Genomic DNA, 19,348 nt, shown 5'->3' with positions numbered 1-19,348 from the left:
CACTTCCTCAGTCATCTCTACATCTACCTGGTTGCAGGTGGTGTTCTAATCATGCTCTCACAAGCAGCCCTACTGAATGCATTGAGTATATTTATGTGAATAAAACACATTACAGGGGGAATGGTTCTATTCTCAGTATGTGTATTATTGCAAAAACATTTGACCAGCTTCTCCTCTTACAGCTTCTTCACATGGGGAGTCCTTCCAGAACAGTATTCCTGATTAACTCCACGTTTTTTAATTTTGATGAAGTTTTGTTTAAAAATTTAAAAAAAATATGAGAAAACGCGGGAAAAATTCTATTTTAACATTTTGGGAAAGAAAAGTTTTCATTTTTTTTCACTTCCAAATACATTTTTGTTTGGAAAGGTTCTTTCTTTTTCATTAAAATGCCCCTCCCTCCCCGAAAAAGGTCTAAATCAAAAGGAAACAGTTTAATCTCTCTCTATATATAAAAAAAGTTTTCTATGGGATGACAGAGTGATGTGATGACACCGGGAGGAGGAGGGGCAGAGCCACATTTCCTCCCACATCACGTGGGGTGGGCTGGAAGTCATACACCCTCATCCCTCGCAGCCAGAGGGAGAGAGCCAGGTAGCCTTGGCCCAGTCCAATGCCCTGGTGGTTGGAGGAAGAGAGCCAGGCCAGCCTCGACCCAACCCTCCAGTGGCCCAGCGGGAGAGCTGGGGCTGCCTACCCACAGTGATGGAGCTTGGTGAGCGTAGCGAGCAGGGAGCAGAGCCCCCTTGTTTAATCAAAATGAAAGTTTTCATTTCAGCCCTCACATTTTTCATTTTGTCTCATGGAAAATATTCAAAATTGTAGGTCGCGTGTCCTGATTTCTGGGTGAAGTTCTTGGATAAGCTCTGAATGTTTTAGGGGACAGAAAATCCATTTCCCCAGCCAGACGAGAGAATGAACCCCATGGGACAGACATTAGTCGTCTTGCTTAATGCGCTATTGGAAGTTGCACGGTTACTGTCATGGGGTGGGTGGGATAAGAACCTACATAGATTAAAACAGCATGTCTAGGATGAGACCAAACCAGAATGTCCTCTGCACTTTGGGGAAGCTTTAACTCCAACCTAAGCTGTGTGACCTAGGTCCCTCCTCAAAGGGGTTCGTACTTGCCAGGTGTGCTCACCAGTGCCATAAGGATGCAAGTCATCTGTTTCCCCAGCTGGCGAAAGACCTGCTGTCTGGTCTGTGCAAGGACCTACTGTTGTGCAGGTCACCGCTGTGTCTCCGCTGGGCTGTGAGCCCTGTGGAAAAAGGGCACATACGTTAGTGTGTAAATGAGTCTGTGAAGGCTGCAGAAGAGATATACAGGCAGTCCCCGGGTTACGTACAAGATAGGGACTGTAGGTTTCTTCTTAAGTTGAATCTGTATGTAAGTCGGAACTGGAGTCCAGATTCAGCCGCTGCTGAAACTGACCGCCAGTTCTGACTTACATACAGAATCAACTTAAGAACCCCAAGCGTCCCCAAGTCAGCTGCTGCTGAAACTGATCAGCGGCTGACTCCAGGAAGCCTGGGGTAGAGCAACTCTGCCTCGGGCTTCCTGTAGTCAGCGCTGGTCAGTTTCAGCAGCGGCTGACTTGGGGACGCCTGGGGCAGAGCAGCTGGGGTGCTGCTGGGTTGCTCCAGTAGCACCGCTCCTCACTCCTCGGCGCTACTGGACCAACCCAGCAGCACCCCAGCTGCTCTGCCCCAGGCGTCCTGATTCAGCCACTGCTGAAACTGACCAGCAGCAGCTGAATCAGGACCTGGGGCAGAGCAGCTGGGGTGCTGCCGGGTTGGTCCAGTAGTGCCCAGAGCGGCGCTGCAGGACCAATCGGCAGCGCCCCAGCTGCTCTGCCTCAGGTTCCACAACAAAAGCCTGGTCTGCTGGGGGGGGGGGGGGGCACACTAGCTGCGCCCCCCCCCCAGCAGACCAGGGACACGGGGAGCAGAGCCGCAGCAGGGTGCCGCGCCTCTGAGGCTTTGCTCTGGCAAAGTCTCAGAGGTGCAGGACCCCGCCGCGGCTGCGGCTTCAGTCCCGGTGCCTGTGGTCTGCTGGAGACGGTCTCCAGCAGACCAGGGGCACTGGGAGCAGCTTACGAACGGGGCTTTCTCGCCCCGGAGCTCGCAGGCAGCAATCTGCCACCTCAACCTCCGGGGCGAGAAAGCCCCGTTCGTAAGTGCGGATCCGACATAAGTCGGATCCGCGTAAGTCAGGGACTGCCTGTATGGGCAAAGGCTAAAACGTGGGTGCAATCCCTCAGGAAATTGCCTGCAGTCGGGATTGTCTATAGAACTTCTGGATCTAAAACTGGGAGTTTGTGTAGCCTCAGCTAGTGGAAAGTAGATTTATTAACCAGGATGGGTGGTGTAACCCATGGGCCTCTTGCAGCCGTCTGCAGAGGGCACGGGGGTATAAAAGTTACGGGGGTCCCATGGGACTGGTGTTTACCTTCTAGTTCACCAAACAGTGTCACATGAAAGTGTGTGTCACACCGGTCCTCATAATCTTTTCTAAATGTATGTGCAGAGAATACGGAAGGAGGTATGTATCTATTGGTAGTTGTGTTCTTTAGACCTTGTAGCTCAAGGCAAGGAGGTGGGAGATGCTTATTTCCCTTGCTGACCATCGTGTGTCTTACAGTAGTACTCTATTCGCATAGTGAGTCACCTGTGAATGGAGAGAAGGCAGGGGGATAATTATGAGAATGATGTTAAAAGCGGGGGTGGGGTGGCTGCTTTACAGGTCAAGAATGAAGTACTGGACTGAGATATCTAGGAATGCAGAAAGATGCTCTGAGGTCCTTTACCAGGGGAAGGGGACAAAGTGCCAGTGGGTGTAGTTTCTATCTTGGTTAAAATGCAGTGAGAAGGACTTTGGCTGGTTTTGATGGACATGTAACCCTTTTTTCCAGCATTTCTGTCGGCTGCCATTGAATCTCTCTCCTTTGTTAAATAAGCTCACAGGTGCTTTTCCCGTGAACTAAGTGCTGTGTACAATGCTGAGCTGTGTTCTCAGGTGTAACAATAAGCTGCTGGGTACTGGGCCTTTGGGATCTGGTAATTCTGTAAGTGGTTAAGATGCTGAATGTCACAGGGGCCCCACTCAGAGTACTCAGGGTTGGAGTTTGCCTGGCACTTTCCTCTCTAAAAAACACTGGAGCCCACATGGGTTGCCTGTGGCTGATAGGATCAGCCAGCTGACCCCTAGCAGGCAGAGAGAAGATTCCTCATGGTAATAGCAGGCATTAACGAGGTGCCTTAGAACTCTAAGTAACCTGAGCATCGTCACAGGGGGTCTAATGACCTCTAGAGGGAGACAGAGGGCAGTAATGACCAGGTGTGGGTGATACAGGCAAAGAAGTTAGGGGAAATAAGAGCTTTTATAAGTTTATTGGGAGGAAAATGCAATAGATCCTATAATAAATAGAATAATAGAATCATAGAACACTAGCACGTCAAGAGATCATCAGGTCAAGTCCCTTGCCCTCACGGCAGGACCAAGGACTGTCTAGATCATCCCTGACAGGTGTCTGTCTAGCCTGCTCATAAACATGTCCAGTGATGGAGATTCCACAACCCGCCGAGGCAATTTATAAACAAGAGGGACAAAATTAATGTTTAATCAAAATGGCTGAGTCACTAAAGAACTTGTAAAACAGCAAGTAGTCCTGTGGCACCTTAGAGACTAACAAAAATATATACATAGTAGCATGAACTTTCGTGGGCAAAACCCACTTCATCAGATGAGCTGTAAAGGAATAACAAAAACCCAGAAATGATAACAGAAAAAGAAAGGAAAGAAAGGTACCTGTCAATTGTAGGACCAGTGCTAACAAGGCTAAACAAATGGGCTGGAAGTGTCAGATACTTAGTTTTGATGTAAAAATGCAGTGTTAAAGGCAGTGGAGACTGGCTTTATAATGCCACATCCAGTTAATGTCAAACGCAGGGAAATAGTGTGAAATTTGCAAATGAAGATCAGTTTCGCACACTCTCTCTGTAATTGGCTGGTGAAATTCCTTTGTAGAAGAATGATTACTTTTACATCCAAGAATGAGCACCCAAGCAGGTTAAAAAGTTTCCCTATAGGTTTATATGTGTTACCATTTCTGATGTTTGATTTGTGTTCATTTATTCTTTATCATAGAGACTGACCAGTTTGACCAATAGAAATGGCAGAGCGGCAGTAACAACAAATGATAAAGTAGTATCTCTGGGAGGAAATTAGTTATTAAAATTGAGACTGAGATTTTAAAAACATCTATGAGAGGTAGGAGAATTATTACTAACTTGCTCAGTCACTTCTGTAAATCATACTTCTTGAAGATAGTGGAAACATAGCAATAAGAAGGACAGCCTTCACATGTTCTGGTAAATCTGTTAGCTACAAAATGCTGGCTTGACTGCACAGTTCAGTTTCTTTCGTCCTGGCACTATGGTAATGTCAATAAACTAATAACTTTCACGCTTTCACTTACCTGAGTGCTGGCCCTGTCAAATCCAATGGTTGTGGAATCTGAGGAAAGAGACTGAATATATTAATATGAACTCTGCTTGAAATGCCAGGGAACTTGTGTTAATGCCAGAGCTGCTGCTACAACTTTTTGAAAAGCAATCTATATATAAATGACTGATCAATATGAAAATGGTTGCTGGAAATGTTCATTTTGGTCATTTCCCCCCATGTTTTAGATGAAAAGTTATTTTTATCTAGTGATATTAGATTTCAAAAATATTTCACCATTTTACCCATTTTTTGTTGAACCCCCCCTTCCCTCCAGATTCCTTGAAGAAATTTCACGGAGGAAATGAAAATTTTCCATACTCCATCCCCCAGCAGTCAGCATTTCACAACAAACTCTAATTAACCTTTATTCCAGCTCCTGCTTCTAACCCGGTGTTGTTTATTAGGTTGTGGATATCGATCTTATTATAGCAACTGCGTTAGGTCACGAAGGATCAGCCCAGCTGGTTTGGGCTGGTTCTAGTTAGTTCCGTGTTATGAAATAAAATGGACACTTGCAACTGCTCAAGCTCTCTGTATTTCCAGTGATTTCTTTCTAAACTGTGGAAGTCCAAATGATATAACACCTGGCATCAAGTAGATGGGAAATCCCTATAGGCCCTGCTGTCAGCTTGCTTTGGTTGTTCTGTTTTACCCAAACACCAGTCTTAAGCACTGAGAAAAGCAGCATCTTACATTCAATTTGATCTTCAGGGCTTTTGGGAATCTCCTCACTTGGACCGTGTTTCCTGTGGAGAAATGAATGCACAGTATAGCCAAGGAGGTTAGCAGCTGCCCTTGCTTGTGAGGTTTCCTCTAGGATATGGGAGACACAAGGCACATGTCTGTCCTACCCCATGTGAATCAGAGACTTATACTAGGTGAGAGCCTGACCACTGAGCTATGAGACATTTTGACATTCCTCAGTCTCATCCGCTGAAGTGTAAATCTGATCAAAGAGTCTTCATGTTAGAGAGAGGAACTGGCTCTATAGCCTCGTGGTAAGGTTCATGGCAGTCTTATTCAGGATTTGAACTTGGGTCTCCCATAGCCTATGTGATGGGCTTAACCATAAGGGTTTCAGACACTGTCTCTAATCAGCAATTCCATCCTGGGACCTGGGAAATCTTCCTGAGAAAAATATCATTACAATGGACACATTTCAGCAAAAGGTTTGGTTTCCAAGAATCAACATTTTTGTATTAAAAACAAGTGTTGAAGATGTCCTGACTAACTCTGATTGGTGCTAGTCATCAGCTGCAGAGCCAGCGTGCACCAAGGCCAGGGCTCAACCACTTTTTGGCCAGCCACATCCCAGCTCAGTGAGGTGATCTGGCAGTGTCGGGGTTGGCTGTTGTGGTATTTTGTGAGGTGAGGACTTAGGCTGCATGCAGTGGTGAGTGTGAATGGGCCAATATTGTGAGCTGGGCCATCCTAATGGGATAGGAAATGCTAGAAGCTGGGCTAGATTTCCATCTCCTGGCCCCCAGGGTCTCCCCCAACCCAGGGGTACCCCACTCCGTGTGCTCCTCACTGTCAATGCTGCTCTGTAGCCCCTGGAGCTCAGAATGGGGTTGGGAAGAAGCTGCAGTTTGAATTGATTGAAGTAGGATTTAGACACTCAGCTCCCATTAAATGGGCATTGAGACGCCCTTCTGAAAAGCCAGCCTCCATAAAGGGAGTTTGTATGGGCAGAATATCAGCCATGTTTTCGCTTAGGGGTGATCGCAGCCTACCTTGTATCTCTCCTCTTCAACAGAACTGAAAAATAAATAGAAAATGTCATTTAAAGTCTGTACAAATCACCATGAAGCACACACAGTCTGTGATCAGCCTTCTGTTTGGCTCCTCGCAGCTGATTGGTTTTCTCTTTTGTAACTACGTATTACAACCCAGGGACTTTCCCTGAGTCTGTGTCAATTGTGGCTATTTACTACCTACTCAATTTACTATGCTTGCAACAGTAGTTTTGTTTTGATAATAAAAGAGTTTGCTTGGAGTTGGGAAGACAGAGAGAATCCAAAGACAACACTGTACTCTTCCCTTGTAAAAGGCACTTAATCCTAAGGACACAACAGTCAAGCAATAACAGTTAATTAGAATAAAAAGAAAACTCTTTTATTACCAAGACAAATCTCCTATTACAAGCATAGTAAGTTGGCTAGGCGGTCAATAGGCACAAATGACATAGACTCGGGGAAAGTCCTGGGGCTGTAATCCTTAGTTACAAAAGGGAAAAACAATTATCCAGCTTAGACTATTTCCAAACCCCCAAACAAGGAAAACAATAAACCCTGATGAACTATCTAAACTTTTCCCTGTTTACACATTTCAAAAAGTCCAGTCCATTCCTTTTGAGAAAGAGAGAGAGAGAGAGAGAGAGAGAGAGAGAGAGAGAGAGGTGTTTCCCATCTCCCTCAATACCTGGGAGAAACTGCTCTGATCTCAAAGAAAAGAGAGAGAAAGAAAAACACCCTCTTTTCCAGTTTGAAATTACTACCTGCATTTTCATTGTCTGACTGACCGCCCCTCCTGGCTGACACCTTTGCTAGGTACTTCAGTTAACCCCTTAGTCACCAGGTATTGGTCAGGACTCCTTGGCTGCATCTAGACTGGCATGATTTTCCACAAATGCTTTTAACGGAAAAGAGCGTCTAGATTGGCACTTTTTGTGGAAAAGCATTCGTGCCAATCTAGACACGGTTTTGCGCAAGAAAGCCCCGATCGCCATTTTCACCATCGGGGCTTTTTTGTGCAAAACAGTTTTTAGCTGTCTACACTGGCCTTCTTGCACAAATACATTTGCGCAAGAGGGCTTTTTCCCGAACAGGGCAGCATAGTATTTCTGCAAGAACACTGACAATCTTACATTAGATCGTCGGTGTTCTTGCACAAATTCAAGCGGCCAGTGTGATGCTATTTCAAAATAGCTGATTTCATCATTTGGTACTATTCTCACAGTGCCAAATTTTGAAATAAACTGTGATTCTGAAACATCCCTTTTTCCTCATAGAATGAGGTTTACAGAGACATTGGAATAGCGAGCTTGAAATAATGGGTTTGCTGTGAAGACGTGGGATAGCTATTTCCCGAAATAGCATTGCAGTGTAGACATACCCTGTTTAACCAAGCAATGCTAGAGCAATATAATTCAATAGACACAATGAAAGAAATTCATACCTGGGTCAGCATAGGGTGTATGCATTTTAGCTCTCAAAGCCTTGTACCAGACTGCATCAAAGAGGTGAATTTCACATCTTCTCCCTACTTTCAACACTTTCTCCAGTTCTCCAACAAGCTGATGGATTGAAGTTGTTGACTCTGGGTTCAGGATCCGTTTGACCCCATCCCATGCTAGCATTACCCATAACTTAAAAAAACAGCTTTATATGTGGTACGCAAGCCACCTACAAGCATAATTAAATTCATTTACCATTGGGAAGTGGCTGAACTTCAGTTACATTTCTGTTGGACGTGGGTGTTGCATCTGTGGAGTGGATGCAGTTCAGGTCACACATAAATTACTGCATTCATCTGGAAGCTTTACATACATCTTCTTTAAGAGTGCATCTACACTGTATCATTGTTTTGAGATAATGAGAGCATCTACACAGCCATTTTGTTATTTCAAAATAATTTTGAGATAACAGACCGTTTATTCTGAAATCTGTAAACCTCATTCTACAAGGAATAATATCTATTCCGAAATAGCTATTTTGAAATAAGGGGTGTGTAAACTCCCCACGGCTGCTATTTCGAAATAGCCCCTCCCCAGGGCAATTCTAAGTTATTCCTCCCCAGTGCCTCCAGGGGCTCTAAATCGAGATAGCGCGTCTACATTAGGGAAGCCTGCTTTGAACTAATTTTGAAGCTTCCCTGCACTATAGATGTGCTATTTCAAAATAAGCTACTTCAGAATCACTATTCTGGAATAGCTTATTTCGAAATAGCCGTGCAGTGTAGACGTACTCTAAAACTACAAAAAGACTTAAAATTAAATGGTCATCGCTTGCCACTGATATCATGAAAGGAGTAAAAACATCCAGTTCAGTAAGTGCAGTCTGATAATTTAAGTGGTTTCCACTGTAGCTGTTGGAAAGACAATTTTTTTCATGGGAAATTTTGACAGTTCAAAAATCACCTCCATTCTAAATTTCAATAAAGAAACAAAATATCAAACGTGTCCACAAAACAGAACTTTCTGAGAAGTCTCAAACTGGGAATGTCAATGTGAAAACAGTTCAGTGTAGTGTTCAGAACAAAATGGACCAATTTGACATTCCCATTTCAATTTTATTGAGGACGAGAGAAAAAACAGATAATTCAAAACCAACAATTTCTGGTGGAAAATTTCATTTTTCACAAAACCAAAGTGTAGCATTTCTAGTGGCTCTCTTTTCTGCCAGGCTTTGAATTACCATTCTTAAATGGCACAATTGTCTTTTAGCAGTGGTTATTTGGGGACCTAGTCTCCTGAAAGTATAGGCTTCTCATCCATTACAACAGGAATGGGGAACCTTTTTTGGGTTGGTGGTCGCTGACACATAAGAACATAAGAATATAAGAATGGCCATACTGGGTCAGACCAAAGGTCCATCTAGTCCAGTATCCTGTTGTCCAACAGTGGCCAATGTCAGATGCCCCAGAGGGAGTGAACTGAATAGGGATTCTTCAAGCAATCGCTCTCCCATCACCTGTTCCCAGCCTTTGACAGAGGCTAGGGACACCACTCCTACCCACCCTGGCAAATAGCCATCGATGGACCTAACCTCCATGAATTTCTCTCTTTCCTGGACCCTGTTAAAGTCCTGGTCTTCACAGCCTCTTCTGGCAAGGAGTTCCATAGGCAGACCCTGTGCTGTGTGAAGAATAACTTCCTTTTGTTTGTTTTAAACCTATCTATCTATCTATCTATCTATCTATCTATCTATCTATCTATCTATCTATCTATCTATCTATCTATCTATCTATCTATCTATCTATCTAAAGTCCTTTGGGATCCTAATGGAGCATAGGGCCTCCACAATCATTTTCCATCTCTTGCGATCCTTAGTGATAGTCTTGATTTGATCCCATGTTAAGCCAGCTGCTTTTACTTCACCCCGTTTTAAACCTGCTGCCTATTAATTTCATTTGGTGACATCTAGTTCTTATGTTATGGGAACAATAACTTTTCCTTATTCACTTTTTCCACACCAGTCAGGAATTTATAGACCTCTATCATACCTCCCCTTAGTCTCCTCTTTTCTAACATGAAAAGTCCAAGTCTTTTTAATTTCTCTTCATACGGCACCTGTTCCAAATCCCTAATTGTTTTTGTTGCCTTTTTCTGAACCTTTTCCAATGCCAATATATGTTACAGGTGACCTCATCTGTAAGCAGTATAAAAGATGTGGGCATACCATGGATTTATACAGAGGCAATAACATATTCTCTGTTATATTCTCTATCCCTTTTTTAATGATTCCCAACATTCTGTTTGCTTTTTTGGCTGCCACTGCACACTGAGTGGATGTTTTCAGAAAACTATCCACAATGACACAAAGATCTCTCTCTTCAGTAGTTGTAGCTACATTTAAATTAAGTTAACGGAGATTGCCTATCTCCTAGACTTGGAAGGGACCTTGAAAGGTCATCAAGTCCAGTCCCCTGCCTTCACAGCAGGATCAAGTAGCAGCTCTGACAATTTTTTGCCCCAAATCCCTAAACAGCCTCCACAAGGATTGACCTCACAAGCTGGGTTTAGCAAGCCAAAGCTCAAACCACTGAGCTATCCCTCCCACATCATATTGTATGTTTAGTTGGGATTATTTTTTCCGATGTGCATTACTTTACATTTATCAACATTACATTTCATTTGCCATTTTGTTGCCCAGTCACGTAGTTTGGTGAGATCTGTTTGAAACTCTTCACAGTCTGCTTTGTTCTTAGCTATTTTGAGCACGTCACTGTTTACCCCTTTCTCCAGATGATTTATAAATAGGTTCACTGACTCATAGAATCATAGAACCATAGAGCTGGAAGAGACCTCAGAAGGTCATCAAGTCCAGTCCCTTGCCCAAGACAGGACCAATCCCAACTAAATCAACCCAGCCAGGGCTTTATCAAGCTGAGGCTTAAACACCTCTAGGGATGGAGACTCCACTACTTCCCTAGGGAACCCATTCCAGTGCTTCACCACTCTCCTAGTGAAATAGTTTTTCCTAACTTCCAACCTGGACCTCTCCCACCACAACTTGAGACCATTGCTCCTTGTTCTGCCATCTGTCACTACTGTGAACAGCTTTTCTCCAGCCTCTTTGGAACCTCCCTTCAGAAAGTTGAAGGCTGCTATCACTCTTCTCTTCTGCAGACTAAATAGACCCAAATCCCTCAGCCTCTTCTTGTAGGTCATACCAGGCCCTTCCAGATTGAATAGGATTGGTCTCAGTACGGACCCACAGAAAAACCAGCTGGGTAGGGGTAGCGAGGGATGGAGTGCCAGCATGGGCTACCCAATGCTAGCCTTGAGTCCTGGGAGCTGGATCCAGGCAAGTCAGGGACCACATCTGGCCTCTGGGCCTATTGTTCCCCAACCCTACGTTACATCATGGAAAGTCCCAGGACTCTGGAGAGCAAGGCTGAGTCCTATTTGACTCCATTCAGGCCATTATTCAGTTTCTGTGGTTCACTAATTAAGTTAAATATTGTGGGGCTAATTCATGGTGGATGATCCAGTCACTTTGGTTAGGCAGAAGCGAAGTGGCCAGAGAGGAGAACTAAGATCCACCCAGGAATGGAGCATTGCCTGTTCCATTAGATTTTCACCATCTCCTCAGGCATGATGTGGTGGTGTTGGGGTCTCACATTAGACCTTGAGGAAGGCAGATTTGTGCCCCTGAATGAGTCCCCAGGGATCGAATCTGGCTCTCTGGACCTGTTGCAGTAGATATTCCTATTGACTCCAAAGGGAGGGGTCTGTAGAGAGAACTAGGAAGTTTTAGACTGCGATAGTCAGGGCAGCATGCTCAGCTGTATGCAAGCACGCTCCAAAACACACATTCCTGAACCCTCTGGCAGGGGTCTCCCCAAAGAAACCAGTGCCCTGACTCATCTCACTCCATAAACAATGAAGAGGCCTGTGATACCTTACATCAGGGGTGGGGAACCTTTTTTGGGTCAGGGGCCACTGACCCATGGAAAAATCAGTTGGGGCTACACACAAGTGAGAAGCAAAAAAAGAAAAACCAGCCCCGTACTGACATGGCCCCTAACGGAGGAGAAAGACATTCCCCACAATCCCCTCACAAGCCAGAACCTAATGGGGTCCAGGCTAGTAGACTTTGTGTGCTCCAGTTCCACAGCAGGCATGAGCTTTCTAATACTCGGGATGGGAGAACCCCTTAGCCTTAGGGGCCAAATCCAGGCAAGCCAGGGGTCCGCATTCAGCCCCTAGGCCTGAGATTCCCCACCTCTACCTTAAAGAAATAATATAATATAATATAATATAATATAATATAATATAATATAATAATTTTCTTACTATGTACTTTAGAAAGGTGTGTCTGTCTGTCTATTCTTCCGTCCATCAGTGAGTCTATGTGTTCAAGAACCTCTCCTAAACCGTAACAGCTAGGACCACCAAATTCGGTATGCTGCTTTCTCTTCTTAAAGCTAGGTCAGGGTTTCATTATCTCAGGACAAGGGGATAAGCTTGGAATTCGCTTGTTTCTCATAAAATGGAAAGGGAAAGGTCTAGCAGGAGGGAGTTATGCTGCGGAATGAGCCAGGGGACAAGGGTGGAGAAAGGGACAGCTATCTAATATATATTTCTCTGTCTGTGTGTCTGTTTGTCTGTGTGTCGGTCTGTCCCACAGCCGGGGAACATGCACTGTTTTCCGGGTTGTGTGCTCACTGTTGCAGCAGCGACTATGGGTAGGCACTTCTTACCTCTCCCTCTCTTCCCCACCCAAGCTGCTGCAGTGTGAGGGGCTGGGGTTATTCTCTTCCCCTGGGGCAGCCTGCATACTGAACCCCCCACTTCCCAGATCCACCCCAGAACAATAATTTAAACGAAGAAAAATGCAATGCTCAGTCAAACTTCCAGTAATATATAATGTAATATATAATATATCCTTGCCTCTAATTTCTACTCCAACCTTTTTTACCCATGGAAGTTTATGCCCAATTACACATGTTAGTCTTTCTATCCCTGTGAGACTTGTCTCCACAAACAACAACATTCTCAACCCACTTTACAGGAGATTTGTTTGGGCCCCTTTGTTCTCACTTCTTGTCCATTTTATCAAATCGGCACCAGTAGGTAAAAAGAGGAATTTTATTTATTCCTTCACATAACACATGAATTAGCGGGCACCCAATGAAATCAATAGGTGGAAGGTTTAAAGCAAACGTAAGGAATACTTCTTCTCCACAGTCAACCTGTGGAACTCCTTGCCAGGGGATGTTGTGATGTTCAAAGTAGTAATAGGATTCAAAAAAGAAGTTCATGAAAGTCAAGCCCATCAATGGCTGTTAGCCAAGATGGTTAGGGATGCAACCTCATGCTCTGGGTGTCCTTAAACCTCCACCCATCAGAAGCTGGGACTGGATTACAGGGGATGGATTATTCCCTCTGAAGTTCCTAGCATTGGCGACTGTCGGAAGACAGTGTACAGGGTTAGAAGAACCATTGGTCATTCTGACGTACCCCATTTGGATTTCTCTAATATTGGAGAATATTTGTATAATTAAGGCAAGTTTAGTGTCTTACCTGTCACATCCAGGTTCTGGGAGTCACTTAGAAGTGAATTCTTTTCCTGATTCTGATCATCCTTGTGCTGATACAGACAGGTAAATCTCCCTGTGTTGTTCACACTCACTCGATAGCTGTAGGCAAATTTGGTTTCCTGCATTGGCCAGCTTCCAAGATCCTTCCCATCTTTGCAGAAAATAACACGTGAAAAAGGAGAGAGGGCAGGTACTTTGCACTTCAGGACCAAGCTGACTCCTTCCTCAGAGGATGTCTTGTCTAGAAGTAGCTGAGGAGCAGAGAGGTTACCTGAGTAATAAAAACATTCGGCTAAAGACAATGGGTCTATTTCCTTAATGATGGAACCTGCCAGTGCTCTAAGGACATTAGCAGAGATTTTGGCCCAATATATAAGGTCACCTGCCTGGTTTTGGGGCCTTTACAAAATCCCAATGGAAATGTTGCCCCAAAGAGCCCATAGAAGGAAAGGAAGTGGGGGGGTCAGTCTGTTGCCTCTGTCTCTGTCTCTGTCTCTGTCTCTGTCTCTACACAACCAGTTATTTCAAAATCATGTTGAAATACTGTCAAGCTAGAGGAGTGTTTACTCCAACTCTTGTAACCTTCAGGCTGTGTCTAGACTGACAAGTTTTTTCTGCAAAATCAGCTGCTTTTGCAGAAATACTTGCCAGCTGTCTACACTGGCCACTTGAATTTCCACAAGAACACTGACGATCTCATGTAAGAAATCAGTGCTTCTTGCGGAAATACTATGCTGCTCCCATTCGGTAAAAGTCCTTGTGCGCAAAAGCTTTTGCGCAAAAGGGCCAGTGTAGACAGCTCAGATTTGTTTTCCGCAAAAAAGCCTCGATCGCGAAAATGGCGATCTGGGCTTTTTTGTGCAAAAGCGCGTCTAGATTGGCACAGACGCTTTTCCGCAAAAAGTGCTTTTGCGGAAAAGCGTCCGTGCCTATCTAGACGCTCTTTTCTGCAAATGCTCTTAACGGAAAACTTTTCCATTAAAATCATTTGCGGAAAATCATGCCAGTCTAGACGTAGCCTCATTGTATAAGGAGTCGGATGAGGAGAGCTCTATTTTGAAATAAGTGTTGTGTAGATGCTCCCAATTTTGAAATAAGCTGCGCAATTGATGTAGCTCAGTTTGTGTAGCTTATTTTGAGTTAAAAAACCAGCTGTGTAGATGCACCCTCAGAGTTACTTATCCAACTGTAACAAATAGTTCCAATTTATCAGCAGCCACTAAAACTAGGTGCCTTGATTTTAATTGTGCACTAGTCACACCAATTCATAAAGTCAGAGACAGCCCAGAATTATAAATTCCTGGTTAGACAGACTATGGACAGTGTTCCATACTCCTTCTTACAAGCAAGGTTCTTTCTCCCTAATTTTCCAAATGACACTGATCTATCCTTGCATCATGGGAAGTTTGGGGAGGAAATTTTTTATATAGGCACCATCTAAGACAAGCAAAATAACATATCCGGGCCCTTGTGACTGCAGAAGCTTGCAATAGGTTGGGTTTGCTGACCCGGTGCATTATCCACTATTTCCAAATGGGGTTGAAAGGCTCTTATGAAAAAGTCTGCTATATCCCAGTTCCCTATATGGGTTGCCAGAGCCATCCAAGGGGTTCAGAGCAGGTGTGGGAAACAGGCTGGACTTGGATCCGGAAAAGAAGTCTGAGGCCTTGGTTTAGGGAAAAAATTCCAGTGATTCATCTTTTTAATTATTCTTATTTTTATTCCTGCATAGCCCAGGGTTTACCTTTTAGTTTTACTGCATCCTTTTTTGGTTGTTTATACTCAAGAGCATATGTTCATTAAGAGCAATTCACAAACTAATACTGCTGATCAGCTTTCAATCACTGTGCTGTTTGGTCAATTACGCCACTGCTATTAAATTAATTATCTGCCAAAGTATTTTGCACAGTATTTTTCTAGATGTTCCTGTGGAATTTGGTAAATAAATTAATTTCCCTCAATATAGAGACCTTCATCTAATAAACAATTAATATTTTTAACCCAGTCTACATAACCCCACCCAGCTCCTCACAGTTTCTGTCCCTGGAATTCATTGCTAGTCTTTCAGAAATTGCAGGCTTTTTCTGCAGTGTCAATTTATTTCTGCTCTAGGAATGTGGAGGAAATACTCACCCGGAGAGCTGCAGATTTCTTGATTTGTGAAATGAACCCCTTTAAAATAAACACACAATTTTAGTTTTAGGCACAGGCTCAAGCTTTGTTCTATCCTGCTATTGGGTAAATCCAGACTCACCTGTTGCTAGAATGGGTCAGTGCACATTCTGACTAGAGATAAATAATACCTTTAGCTGCATATTATTTTCTCTTATGAGATATAAAGGAAATGAAATACAATGGTGGTTTATAGCTTATGATCCAGGGTCCCTTGTGGATTTGCAGATTAAATCTAAGGCTTTGTCTATGTTGCCAATTAAACAACAAAACATTTGTCATTCACGGAGGCTTAACACCCCGTTCATTCGAAACACAAATTTTTCAGTGGCAAATGGGTCATTTTCTGCAGGAGAGCTCTCCTATTAACAATACAAATCCTTCTCATAGGTGGTGGAATGATTTTGTCAGGAAAAGGGCTCACAAACAGCAGCGTTTGCATTACTCGACTCCCTGGGAGCTCCTTGCAGTACTCTAGACAATGCATTGCCTATTAAAATCTAGAGGTGCGTCTGCCCAGCAATGTTTTTTCGAAATCTACATAGCCGGCAGTTATTTCAAAATAATGTTGAAATGCTGTAAACTGGAGAACTTCTTAGTCTGACTCCTGTAACCTTCATTGTAATCGGAATAAGGAAAGCCAGAGGAAGGGTGCTCTATTTCAGAATAAGTGCTGTGTAGATGCTCCCCATTTCAAAATGAGCTGTTTTGAAATAAGATACGCAATTGACCTAGCTCAATTTATGTAGCTTATTTTGAGGTAATCTCTGCTGTGCACCCTAGTAGAACTTCTTCCATGTTGAAACAAAAAACAGGACTGTGTAGCACTTTAAAGACTAACAAGATGGTTTCGTGGGCCAGACCCACTTCCTCAGATCAAATAGTGGAAGAAAATTGTCACAACCATATATATGAAAGGATACAATTAAAAAAATGAACACATATGAAAAGGACAAATATCTGAAATTTGATTTGTCCTTTTCATATGTGTTCATTTTTTTAATTTGTATCCTTTGGTATATATGGTTGTGACAATTTTCTTTCACTATTTGATCTGAGGAAGTGGGTCTGGCCCACGAAAGCTCATCATCTAATAAACCATCTTGTTAGTCTTTAAAGTGCTACACAGTCCTGTTTTTTGTTTCCGCTGCACCAGACTAACACGGCTACATTTCTATCACTATTCTTCCATGTTGTCTGCTTTGAAAAAAATTGAGCCATTCTGAAATTATTTCATATCAGACAAAGGCCAAGTCACCTGCAAAATTGCTGCTTCTAAAATTCCATTATATATGAATTGTCCATGTGAAAATTAGTCAGTCGTATTTTGTTTTATTGCTTGGAAAGACATGCCTGTTTTTCTGCTGTCACATAGATGATTAAAGGGATTTAAGACAAACAATTGAAAATAAAAAAATTCCTTCTAGACTGTGACTAAGAAGAGATTTGAATTTGAAAAGGAGATTGTTTTAAGGAAATTCTGAGTATGTGAACGGAGGAAGATTTTTAAAATGTGAGGCTGTTTTGAAATGAAGTCAGAACATATTCTCAACTACTGGAACTTTCACTACCATGAAAAATTCCCATTCTGCTCTCTCTTTAAACTCAGCAACTAAAGTCATGATGCTTGCCAACTAGACCACTGAAAGCATGTAAAAGGGAAAGAATGGTGCTTAAAATAATAAATACAGTGTAGGTACAACAATTATTTCCAAAGATTTAAATAAATATTTGGCATGGTATTTTTTCTTACTTGACAAATAAAACTGATCAGATTATTTATTATAAGAATTGGACTCCTTGTTTCTTAGATCACAAATAAATATATGTGGAAACCAGCCACCTCTAATCACTGGGGTATTCCTACACTGCAGAGCTTACCTCAAAATAAGCTACCCAAACTGAGCACTTGTACAATGAGGATTACAGGAGTTGGAGTAAGAAGTCTTCCAACTTGACAGTATTTAGATACTATTTTAAAAAAACAGCCTGCTGTGTAGATGCGGACTAAGTTATTTCGGAATAGCACTAGTTATTTTGAAATAGGGTTGCAGATGTACCCTATGAAATAGGGTTGTAGATGTACCCTATGACTTCTTTTGAATTCCATTTTGGATTATTCAAGAAGATTTCACGCTCTTTATTCATGTTTGCATATTGTAGGTGTCCCAATGGAAAAGAAATTCTGGCATTTACAAAACATTAAATGATTATATCTTCAATGTATAGGCTATTAATCTTCCAAAATAAGTTCCATTCTATAGTGGTGGATCTTAAACAGAGATATCTTGATTAAATAAGTGATATTTCCTTACGGTCTCATTCTGCCCCAAATTTGCACAGTTCAAATCAAAAGTAAGTCAAGTGGAGTTACACTGAATTTGCAATGGTAGAATCTTAAGCTTTATATGTGTGTCTCAGTATGTGTATAAAATTAAGGCTGAGATTTTAAGTGTGCCCTAAAGGATCTGGACTCTCAATTCCTGTTAAGGTGAATGAGAATTGTGTGTTGAAATCCCCTAGGTGACTTGGCAAACCTTACCCTTAAATTCAATTTTAGACCAGTTATTAAAATGTTGCCTTTTAATTAAGGGGACCAGGCTCAAATATTTTGCTCTCAGTCTCAACTAAAAAGAAAAGGTGGAATATCCACACTACTCACAGCAAAGCCAGAGAAGCAGCAGTGGGATCATCAGGAGATTTGGTGAGGAGAGGCGACAAGGAGACCAGAATCTGTTCTGGGTTTCCTCTTGCCCACTGGGATTCACAGAAGATCAGACACAGCCCCTCCCAACTGAGTTGCTTCTGGTAGCAGGTACAGGAAGCTGCTGCATTCACGTCTGCATCTCCTTTTGCTTCTCAGGGCTGTGACAATAGGCAGGTTGGTTTGTTATCTCCTGTGGATTGTGTTGCTGCTGTCTGTATGAAACGAGGGTTCACTACATTCTCCCTGCACCATCCCTCAGCCCCAGCTTCCTGTTTGAAACTGAAAAACCAAGGAGTTTCCTTTGATCTGAACCACAGACAATGACAATGGACTGTGGAGGCGTCAGTCCCATGTTCTGAATGGCCAAATAAACAGGAGAAGAGACATTTCAGCCAATTTTCACATTTAACAGCCCTTCCTTTCCGTGGGTGCATAGGGGGTGTTTTAAAGTCACTTCTGCTATAAATTAAGAAAGCCTTTGGCTGTGCTTGAAGAAAACAACCTAAATTCTTTCTCTGATACCAGTGTACCTAAAAGCAGCTCTACTGAAAAGTTTCCGAAAAACTTTTGTGCAAAAGGGCCAGTGTAGACAGCAGAGATTTGTTTTCTGCAAAAAAGCCCCGATCACAAAAATGGCGATCGGGGCTTTTTTGTGGAAAAGCGCATCTAGATTGGCCATGGGCACTTTTCTGCAAAAAGTGCTTTTGCGGAAAAGCGTCCTGCCAATCTAGACGTGCTTTTCCCAAAATGCTTTTAACAGAAATCTTTTCCGTTAAAAGCATTTCCGGAAAATCATGCCAGTGTAGACGTAGTCTGAGTGTGTTGGTGTGTAAATACAGTTTGCTCCTGCTTTGCTTAGATTTGTTAGATAGTTTGCAGATTTGAGTGTTACTTTGTTTATTGTAATTAACTTAATTTGTGACTCTACCCCAGCTATTGTTTTATTAAATGCAGGGAGAGCTAAAATATGGTTACCAATGTTTGTAATTTTGTGGGAATACAGAAAAGCAGGATCTTGCTAAATTTGTTCCAAAGGGAAGGGCTCATAATTATCAAAAAGAACCTTGCTAAGCAGGGACCTGACTTTCAGAGCGCTATGGCTATGGCTACACTACAGAATTTTTCTTGGATACCCTGAAATAATATTGCCACATCCAGGGAAAGCATCCGCTTTTTTTGGACCAATTTCCAAA

The 19,348-nt window shown here is 42.8% G+C and overlaps 1 protein-coding gene across 1 annotated transcript; it reads right to left on the bottom strand.

The window, feature by feature from the left end:
* Positions 1-644: 644 nt before the first annotated feature.
* Positions 645-18,280, bottom strand: LOC142823409 (uncharacterized). The gene is made up of 8 exons (XM_075914440.1): positions 18,111-18,280; positions 15,410-15,448; positions 13,260-13,547; positions 7,941-7,994; positions 6,244-6,268; positions 5,204-5,256; positions 4,482-4,519; positions 645-1,262 (listed from the first exon to the last, which is right to left on the bottom strand). The coding sequence occupies exons 1-8, from the start codon at positions 18,139-18,141 to the stop codon at positions 1,086-1,088; spliced, it is 705 nt and encodes a 234-aa protein (XP_075770555.1). The 5' UTR covers positions 18,142-18,280; the 3' UTR covers positions 645-1,085.
* Positions 18,281-19,348: the final 1,068 nt, after the last annotated feature.

Source organism: Pelodiscus sinensis, chromosome 33 (assembly GCF_049634645.1).
Source record: "Pelodiscus sinensis isolate JC-2024 chromosome 33, ASM4963464v1, whole genome shotgun sequence".
In the NCBI taxonomy this organism is placed as follows: Eukaryota; Metazoa; Chordata; order Testudines; family Trionychidae; genus Pelodiscus; species Pelodiscus sinensis.
This window is presented reverse-complemented; position numbering and strand designations above follow the sequence as displayed.

Coding starts and splice junctions, on each gene's coding strand:
- LOC142823409 (XM_075914440.1), bottom strand. CDS start 18,141: ATGATCCCACTGCTGCTTCTCTGGCTTTGCT. Junction 6,269..7,940: donor AGTTCAGCCACTTCCCAATG/GTAAATGAATTT, acceptor TTTATTTTTCAG/TTCTGTTGAAGAGGAGAGAT. Junction 1,263..4,481: donor TTGACAGGGCCAGCACTCAG/GTAAGTGAAAGC, acceptor CTTTTTCCACAG/GGCTCACAGCCCAGCGGAGA.